Source organism: Leiobunum rupestre, chromosome 1 (genome assembly GCF_980474605.1).
Source record: "Leiobunum rupestre chromosome 1, qqLeiRupe1.1.hap1, whole genome shotgun sequence".
Taxonomy (NCBI): Eukaryota; Metazoa; Arthropoda; class Arachnida; order Opiliones; family Sclerosomatidae; genus Leiobunum; species Leiobunum rupestre.
Window position 1 is genome coordinate 98,551,760 of NC_143384.1, and position 11,259 is coordinate 98,563,018.

Here is an 11,259-nt window from a genome sequence, read left to right on the forward strand (position 1 = left end):
GATAAAAAAACTATAGTATAGCAATGGAAATTATTGTACCAAAATTGAATATTAAATAGTATTAATTAGTTTTAATTTAAAGCGTTTGTTGCAAAACATTCGGATAACTGTTCTCGTTGTTCGTTTCTTTGTGGGGAGTGGATGTAGTCAGCTCGACCATAGAAATCGGAATAACTAAATAGAACGATTTTTTAAATTTTGCCGCGCGCGACGATTAGAAAATTCGATTTCTATGGTATTGACTTTCAAGTGATCTGGCAACACTTGAACATGGGCTTAATATTTTGTCGCCCGAAAGCAAAAACTATGTAACTTTAACTATAACAAGTTTGGTTTTTGTTTTCAGGCGACAACTTTATGTATATAGTTATTAGTTAATAAGAAATTCTTATTATTTGAGTAGTATAAATAATGAAATATAAAAATAGTACCATTATAGTACAAAAGGTTGGAAAAATGGTATATTTTGGTACTATATAATACGCTCTCAAAATAATAGTACCATTTATAATATGATGCAAAATTATGGTATTTGTACCATAATTATAGTACGTATGGCAACGCTGCTTCGGGATGTCTCCTTGTAAGTTGTGTTCTATTTTCCATAGACGCTTCAATAAAACATCGCCAAGATGTAATATTTCCGAGAACCAGGACCTGAAAGTTACGGTTTATATAGTGTTTTTTGAAATAATGGAAACGTTTCACCTGTACGGTAATTTATTATTCATGACGTTTTATTTAGAATCAAAAATAAAGAGAAGTTGTAGTTTTTTGGTCTTATAGAGTTTATTAACGGTAGATGAAAATTATAATGATAATTATTAGTTAATCATGGACGAATGAAGTAATTCGTCCATGGAGAAATCAAGTCCACTAGAGGGCTATACTCCATAGTGGTAGAGTAGAAAGTTCAAGCAGGGTCTCAGAGACCCTGGTTCAAGTTTCACTAAACTTCCAACAATTTACAATTATATCAATAAATATAAGTCAGAAAACTGGTGTGAAAGCTGAAATTGTTAAATTCCTTTAGTTTAAATTAAATATAGTATAATATAATTAGTAATTAATAATCTTAGTAGTTGCAGCATTGTAATACGTTTTCCTATGCTCGTAAAAATTCCATGTTGGCTTCATGACTCATGAGCAGTTTTTCACTACTAAATAAATAAAATTTCATTATCCTCTTCTCATTGATGACACTTTAGGTATAATAGAGTCCATGATGACACATTCCTACTTTGATTGATCCATGGTCCTACCACTCTAGTCCTACCTGATAGAGAAGCTTTGGCGCCGCCGGGAGTAGTGGCTCACTCCTGTAATCCCAGGCGTCCGGGAGGCAGAGTTTGTGGATGGCCGTGTGAGGACGACCACCAATCCCCAAACGGGTGGTCGGAATACTTCCGCGACGGGTGTCCCCACCCCTGTCCCACGTATCCCCCCGTTGGCGTGGCCGTTACACATATCTCGCCCTGATTAATCAGATGGACGAGAGGACTATAATCGAATAAAAAAAAAAGCTTTGGCGCCGCAGCGCCACCTAGATTAGTTTCTGTTGTGAATAAAATAAAATTGTGTTTTTTTACTAGTTGATCTCTAATTCATATACCCATGGATTAAATAACCTTTAATCCATGATATACCCCACAAAACTTATATACCTATTTATCGAAAATGAGAGAGCAAACGAAACAATAATTTGTCTTCTTTGAAAATAAGATAAATCTATTACTGAAAACTTAGTGAAGCCTACTTGCTATTACCTCAGTAGTAAATTGTTCAAAATTCCAACATAAAAGCAAAATTGTGATGCCCAACACTTGAAAACATTGAGAAAAACCATGTCTTCTCAACAAGAAATGTCAAAAGATGGTTTGTATTTATATTTTACAAAATAATTATAATAAATTCTAAAAAAATATGTCTCCAATCAGATGAAGTGTTTACGGAAACCCTGGAAAATCCTACCAAAAATGCCAATACAGCTTGCAAAAATACCAAAAACCTCAAATACTACATCAACTCTTGCTCAAGTTTCTCTGCATGTTACATACCCGAGTAAGTATTCTACATATCTAGTAATCAAATCATTAATAACAATTAAATTTACAAAAATAAATTTTTTAAGCAATATAATGGTTAATAAACCATCTGACCAAACTTCAAGATGGTCCTCCGACTCTAATAACCCTCCTCAGTTTATTGTTTTAAAACTGGACAGACCCTCAATTGTACAGGAAATTACGTTTGGTAAATACGAAAAAACCCATGTCTGCAATTTGCGAAAGTTAAAAATTTACGGTAGTCTCAATTCCAAAAATATGATTGAAATCCTTGACAGGTAAAAAGTAAGCTAAGCATTTTTTAAACGTCAATTCTTATAATTGTTTATATTTCAGTGGCTTAAAAAATGATAACCAAACAGAAACTTTCCATTTGAAACATACTTTAGGTGGTAACATGTTTCCTTGTCGATATATCAAAATAGGTATTTAAAATTACATGCTTATATAAATTTTGTCGAATGATTTTACAATATTGTTATTAATGTATCAATAGTGCCGATTCAGTCTTGGGGCCCAAGTTTCAATTTCAGTATATGGTACGTCGAATTAGCTGGAATAGATAATCCTGATTTGGTTAATTCTTGTTTGAATTGGTTTAACTACGTAAGATCTTTTTCGAATAACGATAATATTTTATTTACGAAGAAATACTGATCTATCTTCACCCAAAAAAAACAGTATAGAGAACGTGAAGCGGTGAGATTGTGTTTAAAACATTTCCGACAACATAACTACCAAGAAGCCTTTGAATCCCTCCAAAAAAGGACAAAAGTGCAGTTGGAGGATGAAATTTTAACAAAATTACACAACTTACTGGTTACAAAAGGTGATTTTGAAAACGGAGAGGCATTGTTACAAAAATCCGCTGAAGGTATTAAACTTTTAATGTTAAAAAAAATTGAGATGCCAAATTAAAAAACGCCACTTACGTATTTCTAAGATGGTGTGTTCAGTAACTATTTGAGCTTTCAAGAGTATAAACCAAAATGGTCACATTTAATTCCTCCTTTATCCGAGGGATTAAGTAGACCTGGCATGAGAGGAGGTCACCAAATGTGCATTGACATTTATTCGGGTATAAAATTATATAAAATCTATACTAGAAAAAAAGTTGTTGGTTTTTATAATTTATTATTTTTAATAGAAATGATTTATCTATTTGGCGGATGGGATGGCACAAAAGATTTATCGGATTTATGGGCTTACAATATTCCTAGCGGAGAATGGCAATGTTTAACTCAAGATACGGAATCTGAGGTTTTTTTTTCCTAAATTTTCTAATTTTTTTATTAAATTTTGTAATAAATACTGAAATTTTTTAAAATAAGGGAGGTCCTAGTTCACGTTCCTGTCATAAAATGTGTATAGATCCGGAGAGAAAAATGATATTTACTCTTGGAAAATACGTAGATTCCACTTTGAGATCCACAAACAATCTCAAGAGTGACTTCTATGTTTACGATATTGAATCGCATAAATGGACCTTAATTACCGACGATACTGCTGCTATGGGTGGTCCTCATCTAGTTTTTGACCATCAAATGTGTATGGATGTAGAAAAAAATACCATTTATATTTTTGGAGGGCGAATTCTTACAAAGTGATTATTCTAAAATTTTGTTAAATTTACACTGAATATTTTTAATTTTTAATTTCATTCTAGTACTTCATCTACGGAAGAAAGATCAAGTGATGCTGTATTCAGCGGCTTATTTTCTTATCACGTTCCTACTAATACGTGGCGTAAAATACGGGATGATGCTAGAAACCCCAAAATAGCAGCGTTGGAAATAAGATCTCGCATTGGGCATTCGATGCTTTTTCACGAAGTTAGTTACCTTTTATATAAATGTAATATAAATTTCCTATTAATAAAGTCGTATCTAATATATAGAAGCAACGGTTGCTGTACATTTTTGCGGGACAAAGATCTAAAGAATATCTTAGTGATTTATTTACGTAATTAAATTATATCAGTAAATCATATATGTGTGCATATATAATTTCCTGTTTTTATTGGTTATATAATTAAATTATTATTGCACATGTTAAAATGTTGTTTTCCAAATATATATCGTTTTGAAGGTATAATGTCGATACGGATGAAATTAATGTGATTTGTGATGGTGAAGTTCCAGCTGCTGGTTTTACTCAAAGAGCCACGATTGATGCCGAATTAGATGAATTATACGTCCTATCTGGCTCAAATAAAGATAAAGAGAATAAAAAGGACGAGAATGTAAAAAATTCCTTCTGGGTTTACAATATCAGCCAAAACAGGTGGTCCTGTATTTACAAAAATGATGATTCCCAATATTATGAAGGAAAATACAACAGTACGGAGCCATGCCCACGATTTGCCCATCAACTAGTCTATGATCATATTAAAAAAGTATTAATTTTTAGTCAAGTTAACTTATTTGAAAAAAGTAATAATGATTTGAATAATATATATTAGGTGCATTATTTATTCGGAGGAAATCCAGGTAAATGTTCGTTAGCTAGAATGAGACTGGATGATTTTTGGTCACTTCAGGTATATTAATATAATTGCCATATATTTATATCAAAACCGCAAATTTTAAGCCTTTCTATAAAGTAACATTGGCCTTCTTGTTTAAATGTATCGGGCGCGTCACTCGTGATGTAAAAATTCAAAATTCAAGATTTAATTTCAACCTGGACAACAGTACAACCCCTTTATATCGGGGCAGCATCACTTAAAGGAGCACAGTTAAATGACGTTTTACTATGGTAGCCAATTAAAATTCGACGAGTCACCCTTTTTATAAAGATCTAACGTATCTCGTGATGAAAGTGATACATTAAGACAAGTTCGGCAAGCGTAATGACTTTATAGAAAGTCTTAATTATTCCAAAACCGCAAATTTTAATTTAAAAAATTTATAGCTTTGCCGTATCACTCCGGATCAACTTTTAAAACAATGCCGTCGCTTAATAAGACAACATCATTTTAGAGAAATTGCAGCTAAAGACCCAATTGCAGGAATGGCTTATTTGCAAGAAAAACTTGCGGAAATTGTTGATCATTCGAACGAAGAGGAGAGAAAAGAGGTTAAACCAAAGATTTGCTTACTAAAAATTCTGATTGAATATTAATTTTAATTAAACAGTTTCAGTTATTATCAGAAAATTTATTTAAATCAACATTGAATGAGAATGTGACAGACAGTATGTGTTAATTAAAGATAGTAAATTTTTTATTAAATTTTAATAGCTTGTTTCATATCAATTTCAGGTTCTCAGTCAGACACGTTCAAAGCCAGATTGGCCTTATTCGATTCTTTGGTGGAATTTTTCCCTGAATCAATGACCCAGCCTAGAGAAAGTTTAATTGATTTAATCGCATTTTAATTTCTTAATTTTTACAAAGAATGCCATTTTAGTTTTTATTGTAATATACCATAACTTAGAGCTTTGTTTTTTTTTTTGCATCAATGATTGAGTGTGTATTAACACTGTTTCTAATTTAAAGAGATTGTTAAATTCCAGTGATATACATTTTTGTTTAATCTTTTTTTAGGATTAAACTATTTTTAACTGATTTGTTATAGCATTTCATTATTTAAAAAAACATGAACATATTTTACCTTTAAATTTCTACATCCATGAATGCTATTTTTCCATAAACCATAAGTATAGTCTTGGACTTGCAATTAAAGGGTCGTAGAATAGTCTTTGGAATTTGAGTCATGTGACATCACTTGAGGTTAGGTCGTCATAAAATTTTATGAACGTTAAAAAAAAAGGAAACTTTTCCATTGAATTTGTATGTCATGTTGTCGGCCTATACAATTAAAATATATTAATGAATCCGTCTGACCAAAAACCGAACATCGAGATATCTACGAATAAAGCATTACACGAGACGTCGTTTATCGAAAACGAGAACCAAGGCCTGAAGTACGTCTCATCTTTGGAGTACTTTATCGACATAGGTCGTGCATTTATAGAGGAAACAGAAAGTTTACTAACTTCCATTGACGAATTTGAACTGTGTATTATTCGAGTTTTTTCTATAATTTTTCTAATCAGCCTATTGTTCATTTGGATTGCATGGGGAAAATTCGGTAACCGTATCTCTGAGCGCTTCACAAAATCTGGTGAGTAGTTCGGAGCTATATACACTTCTTAAGAAGCCATAAAACAATTGTTTTCTAATAAAAATCAATACACACCTTAACAGTTTCAAGCCACGCATTAGAGGATTTCAAGCAAGAAAACAAAAATCTCAAATTACCTGATGATTATACACCCCGATTGTAGATAATAGCGGAAATAATTTTAGTGATGAAGAAGTTTTTTGAAAAATTAAAGAGAGATAAAAGGTTTTCCGAGGCGGGTCAGGGAAGATCTTTATCGGGATCTTCAAATCAGAAACAGGAGAAGAAACATGAAGCCCCTAAAAAGGCTGCTAGACAAAATCCCTCTGAAGGTGTACAACGAGCGGGTGCAGCCGCATTAGCTCGTATTGAGGCTAATCAGCAAAAAAATAAAAACCCAAACTGGTAAATTTATACTTATATTTTAAAAATGTGCAATATTTAACTATATTTCTATTTCAGGTCTCTGTCCGCTATAAGGGCTCAAGCTCAAAAAGAGCTGGAGCTCGAGAGTCAAAATGCCAAAAGTGAAATTTCCAGGGCAGGGCCTAAAGAAGTATCTCTAGAAGGACCCGAAGTGTTAACAGTATCAGGGGTCTATTTTCATTGCCCTTTAATTGGACCCGAAGTGTTGCCCAAAGATGAAATGGCAGACAGAATACGTATTTTCCTTGAACAACAATTACAAATTGAAGATGAAAGAGCGTTATCTGCTTGTTTGATAATTCACACATGCAACCCTGACAAAAATAAGGTACGTGCATTTCTTTGCATAACTGGTCTTAGTCTGATACTAAAATAAATTTTTTTCTTAACAGATTAAAGTGGGAATTGAGACCCTAATAAAGTATTTAAGAAATATTATTGACAATCCTGGAGAGGAAAAATTCAGAAAAATTCGCTTACAAAATAAAGTGTTTAAAGAAAGAGTCTCATCCTTACACGGAACCATGGACTTCTTGTTAGGAGCCGGGTTTGAGAAAGAAAACATTGCAACGGGAGATGATGGACCAGAGGAAGAATTTCTAGTCTATCCAGAAGAAAAACTAAATAACGTGGAATTTCTCAACAGCCTAATTGACGCATTACAAAATGCTGAACCCATTAAACCTGAGCTGGATCGTAACATTCAAGTTTTGATGCCAGCTCAAGCCTTGACGAAAATCTCCCTACCTTTCGACTTCTTTAATTTGACAGCGGATGAAATTAAAAGAGAGCAAGAAAGAAAGTACGAGATTAGTAAAATTTATTTTAAAACTTAAATTGTTAATTGTTTAAAATTTTACAGGGTAGCTGAGGTAGAACTAAATTCTGCTCTGCGAACAAAAGCGATGCGGGAACGAGATGCAATCAAAGAGCTTAGAAAATATCGATTTACGTTGATTAGAATTCGATTCAGCGATGGAATTATTTTACAGGTAAAATGGTGATTCTAGAATAATTTAAATTTTAACAATTAATTTTATTTTATAGGGAACTTTCAAAGTTACTGAGCGATTATCAGCAGTTGCAAATTTCGTAACGGAAAATTTGGCAGAGACAGAACGCCATTTCCATTTGCTAGCTCCTGGTGGCGAGAAACTAAGTGATTTGGACGCAACTTTAAATGATTTACGACTCATTCCTGCTGCCCTAATCACTCTAGTTTGGGATTCAGATGGAAAAGAAGAAGCTTATCTATTACCTGAATTAATGGCATTGTTATCGACACTTTGATTGCTTTAAAAGATACGGAAGAATATTTATTATTAAGATTTCTAAATTAAAAAGATGTATGGCTTTTTGTCAATAAATTTGCAGCATTACACATTACTGAGTTTATTTACACGACCTTATTCAAGAAATATGTTGTGATATTCGTAGGTTGATTAAGTACAAAAAATTATAAAACTTAAGATATATTTAATGGTCAATTATTATTGATTACATGTCAGCGGCCCTGACAACTGATTAAAGCTTGGAGGGGTGAAGTATTCTGGAGTGGAAAAGTCGGGCGTCACCTGCGGCTGTGTAAAATTCCCATCATGCTCTTTTTGGTCGGTCGTCATCAAGCCAGAATGATGGCAGATAAAGCTGACGTCCGACTAAAAACCGGGGTAGTCTGGGTAATTCTAACAGCAATCGGCAGGAAAGGACGTTCTTATTACCGCTATGGGATTTTCCACTCCAGAATACTTCCCTCCTCCAAGATTAAAGTGATTATCGTTTTTTTTTAATAAGAGACGTCTGCTACAAATAAAACAGGGCAGATAATATATTTATGATTCTGGTTTTTAGAACCTTACATATATATATATTTTCTTTTCCGTAAAATACATAATTATTTAAATAACTATAACAAAAATGTATAAAAAATATAAGATACTTTTTCCTTCAATAAAATTTAAGGAAATTGGAATATGGAAAATATTTCTTTTTTTAAATTTCATATTAAAGCATGAAATTATATATTGTATATAAATGGTGTCTTGTTATTAGAAAAATACAATTAAGAAACATAATTTTGAGTCAAACAAGATGGCATCCTTTAAAAGGGTCAATAAAAATTAAATGTTTTTGGGTACTATTAGTAACGCATGTAAATCCATAACATTTGTCCCTGTATGGCCAATTATAATATGGTCCTGACCATTTTGAAACTGACTAAAGAAATTGTAAGAATCATTCCTATCAAGGTATGTAAAGGGATCTAAGCCATGTTTTGCCGCTAAACTGGCTTGCCCATTATATGCGATACTTCCGGCAGCATTATTGTTCCCATCAATACCATCACTACCAATGCTCGAAAACATAACGAGATATGGATCAAAATCAACATCTTTAATTTCAAGAGAGAATGCTAATACCATTTCCTGATTCCTACCACCTTTACCTGAGTAATTAGGATTTAGAACTACTGTGGTTTCCCCCCCACTTAACAGGCAAACATTTCCACCATTGGATAAAACTTCTCTACTGTGAGCAATAACTCTTTCTATGCACTTGGGGCTTGTTTTAAAAGTTTGACTAAGCTCTAAGCTATCAAAATTAGCAGTAGCATCCACTGTTAATAATTTAGATAAATTAGCAAATGCACACCCAACAGTTCTAGCTTCCCCATCTAGGCAATTAGTTATGATAAAACTGGTGTAATTCAGTTCCGAAGCCCGACTTGAACATGAATTTAGAGCCCTTTTATTGTTGCCAATAATGATATTAGTGATTTTAGAATCATCAAATTGCTTTTCATCGTCTTTTAAATTTGATAAAACATCAACCACGCTACGAGGCACTTTGTTAGTTAAATTGTATTTATCTAATATCAATAAGGGTAGTGATTTATCTTCATTATTGCAAAGGGTGGGGGAACTAGCAATCAAATCAATTGGATCGTTTATAATGTCAGATAGAATCAAGGTAACAGTCTACAAAAATACGTAAACTGTTACTACATCAGTAACTCAAGCTAACCAAAAAAAATTTTCCTACCTGACATTTTGCAACTCTCCCCAATCCTCCACCTTTTATCATTGAAAGACGCTTACGCACTGTATTTAACTCCTGAATATTAGCTCCTTGACTGGCCAAAAGTTTAGTAACTGTAACTTTATCTTCCAAAGTAACCGGGTCTTTTGGATAAGGTAGTAAAGCTGAGCCTCCACCTTGAAAGTTTAAATAAAAAGAATGACATATAGCACACAAATTTTGGAAATGACTTAGTGCAGTGTACTCTAGCTCTAAAATCTTACCACTGATTAAAATGAACAGAATATCTGATGGAGAGAGTGAAGAAACCAAATTGTAAATACTTTTGGCAGCTTCAAAGGCATTAGCATCAGGCAAATTGTTATTCGCTCCTTCGAAACAAGTTATTTTTCCAAAAGGGTTCAAATCCCTATAAAAGTCTTCAGTACCGTAGGGAATACTAATAACACCCCTTTTTAAGTGAGAACCAATTATTGGTTCTAACACTCCACACATACCAGCAACAGCTTTTCCAAAACCAATGATAAAAACATTGTTTGCCAAACTATATTCATTTTTGTGAACCTTCACTTTATCATTACCAAGAGGTTTAACAAAACTTTTAATTAATGCTTCTGGCTTTACTGACTCAATTCCAAACAATAAAATATCTCTTATGTGTAACTGTCTTAACATTATGGTCAGTTATTTTGGTAAAGGTTAAAATGAATAATTTTGAAATTGCCTTATTGTAATCTAAGTTTGAAAACGACGGGCACATTACCGCGCAGAAAACCAAATTAATGTCGTTTTCTGAAAAACCGGAAACCCCATAACAGGGGTGCCGAAAAGGTCCTGGAGATTAGAGCTCTTCCGCTATTAATTCGCACAACCACGGCCAACTTCGATCACGCGTACCGCGCTTTATCGGCCCCGTCAATCGCCTCGCATCTAATGTTAATTTGCGTGTATGAATAATACCGATAGGTGCGCTACATACGACCAAAAACCTACTATCACCAAAGGCGGGGAATACAAGCGAAATCGCGGAAAAAACAATTTCTTCGGTTTTACACTTTCCTATTTAGAAAAAAGAAGGTATGGTACGTTAAACTATCTTTTCGCAATATATTTATGTATAATTCATGATTTAAAAAATATTACCTTATAAATAATAAATGAAGAAAAAGAGACGCGTTTTTTACGCGAAGGCGCCATATTAGAATACAGGCCCGGACTGGCCCGGGTGGCTAACCGGCGATCGCCGGTCAGATCGGGGCCAGCTCAAATTGGGGGCCAAAGAGGAAAAATTTGGCATTAATGGAAAATGGGGCCAGCGCGATTGCATAGCCGGTGGGGCCAACTGCTAGTCTGTCCGGCCCTGTTAGAATACATAGTTTAAAGGTTTAAAGGTTTTATTTTTTGCCGTATATAGGATACACCCTTTTGTATCAGGGCGGCTCCTTTCGGAGCACAGCAGGTAAAACAAGTTGGCAAGCCAAAATATACCTCTCCTCGGTAGAATTGTCCCTAGTGGTATTAATTTCTCGAGATAACCCTTAAAGATATATCTCCGCAATTTAGAGTTATTTGTTAAAAATATTAACCCATTTCTATCCCGC

General features: G+C 33.7%; 3 protein-coding genes across 3 annotated transcripts; 2 read left to right on the top strand and 1 right to left on the bottom strand.

The window, feature by feature from the left end:
- Window positions 1-1,647: 1,647 nt before the first annotated feature.
- LOC149969124 (muskelin-like) lies at window positions 1,648-5,634 on the top strand. The gene is made up of 16 exons (XM_090155446.1): window positions 1,648-1,875; window positions 1,938-2,061; window positions 2,132-2,344; window positions 2,403-2,491; window positions 2,563-2,672; window positions 2,748-2,940; window positions 3,010-3,144; window positions 3,214-3,326; window positions 3,398-3,669; window positions 3,733-3,898; window positions 3,964-4,028; window positions 4,155-4,461; window positions 4,528-4,605; window positions 4,980-5,144; window positions 5,204-5,261; window positions 5,329-5,634. The coding sequence occupies exons 1-16, from the start codon at window positions 1,845-1,847 to the stop codon at window positions 5,442-5,444; spliced, it is 2,235 nt and encodes a 744-aa protein (XP_090011572.1). The 5' UTR covers window positions 1,648-1,844; the 3' UTR covers window positions 5,445-5,634.
- Window positions 5,635-5,774: 140 nt separating this feature from the next.
- Window positions 5,775-7,997, top strand: LOC149969125 (UBX domain-containing protein 6-like). The gene is made up of 7 exons (XM_090155472.1): window positions 5,775-5,993; window positions 6,126-6,193; window positions 6,277-6,598; window positions 6,656-6,947; window positions 7,012-7,421; window positions 7,482-7,611; window positions 7,667-7,997. Exons 3-7 carry the CDS (start codon window positions 6,381-6,383, stop codon window positions 7,907-7,909), a joined length of 1,293 nt encoding a protein of 430 aa, XP_090011598.1. The 5' UTR covers window positions 5,775-5,993; window positions 6,126-6,193; window positions 6,277-6,380; the 3' UTR covers window positions 7,910-7,997.
- A 78-nt stretch (window positions 7,998-8,075) lies between these two features.
- LOC149969126 (glycerate kinase-like) lies at window positions 8,076-10,511 on the bottom strand. Its single transcript, XM_090155459.1, has 3 exons — window positions 9,922-10,511; window positions 9,662-9,834; window positions 8,076-9,597 (listed from the first exon to the last, which is right to left on the bottom strand). The coding sequence occupies exons 1-3, from the start codon at window positions 10,331-10,333 to the stop codon at window positions 8,740-8,742; spliced, it is 1,443 nt and encodes a 480-aa protein (XP_090011585.1). The 5' UTR covers window positions 10,334-10,511; the 3' UTR covers window positions 8,076-8,739.
- Window positions 10,512-11,259: the final 748 nt, after the last annotated feature.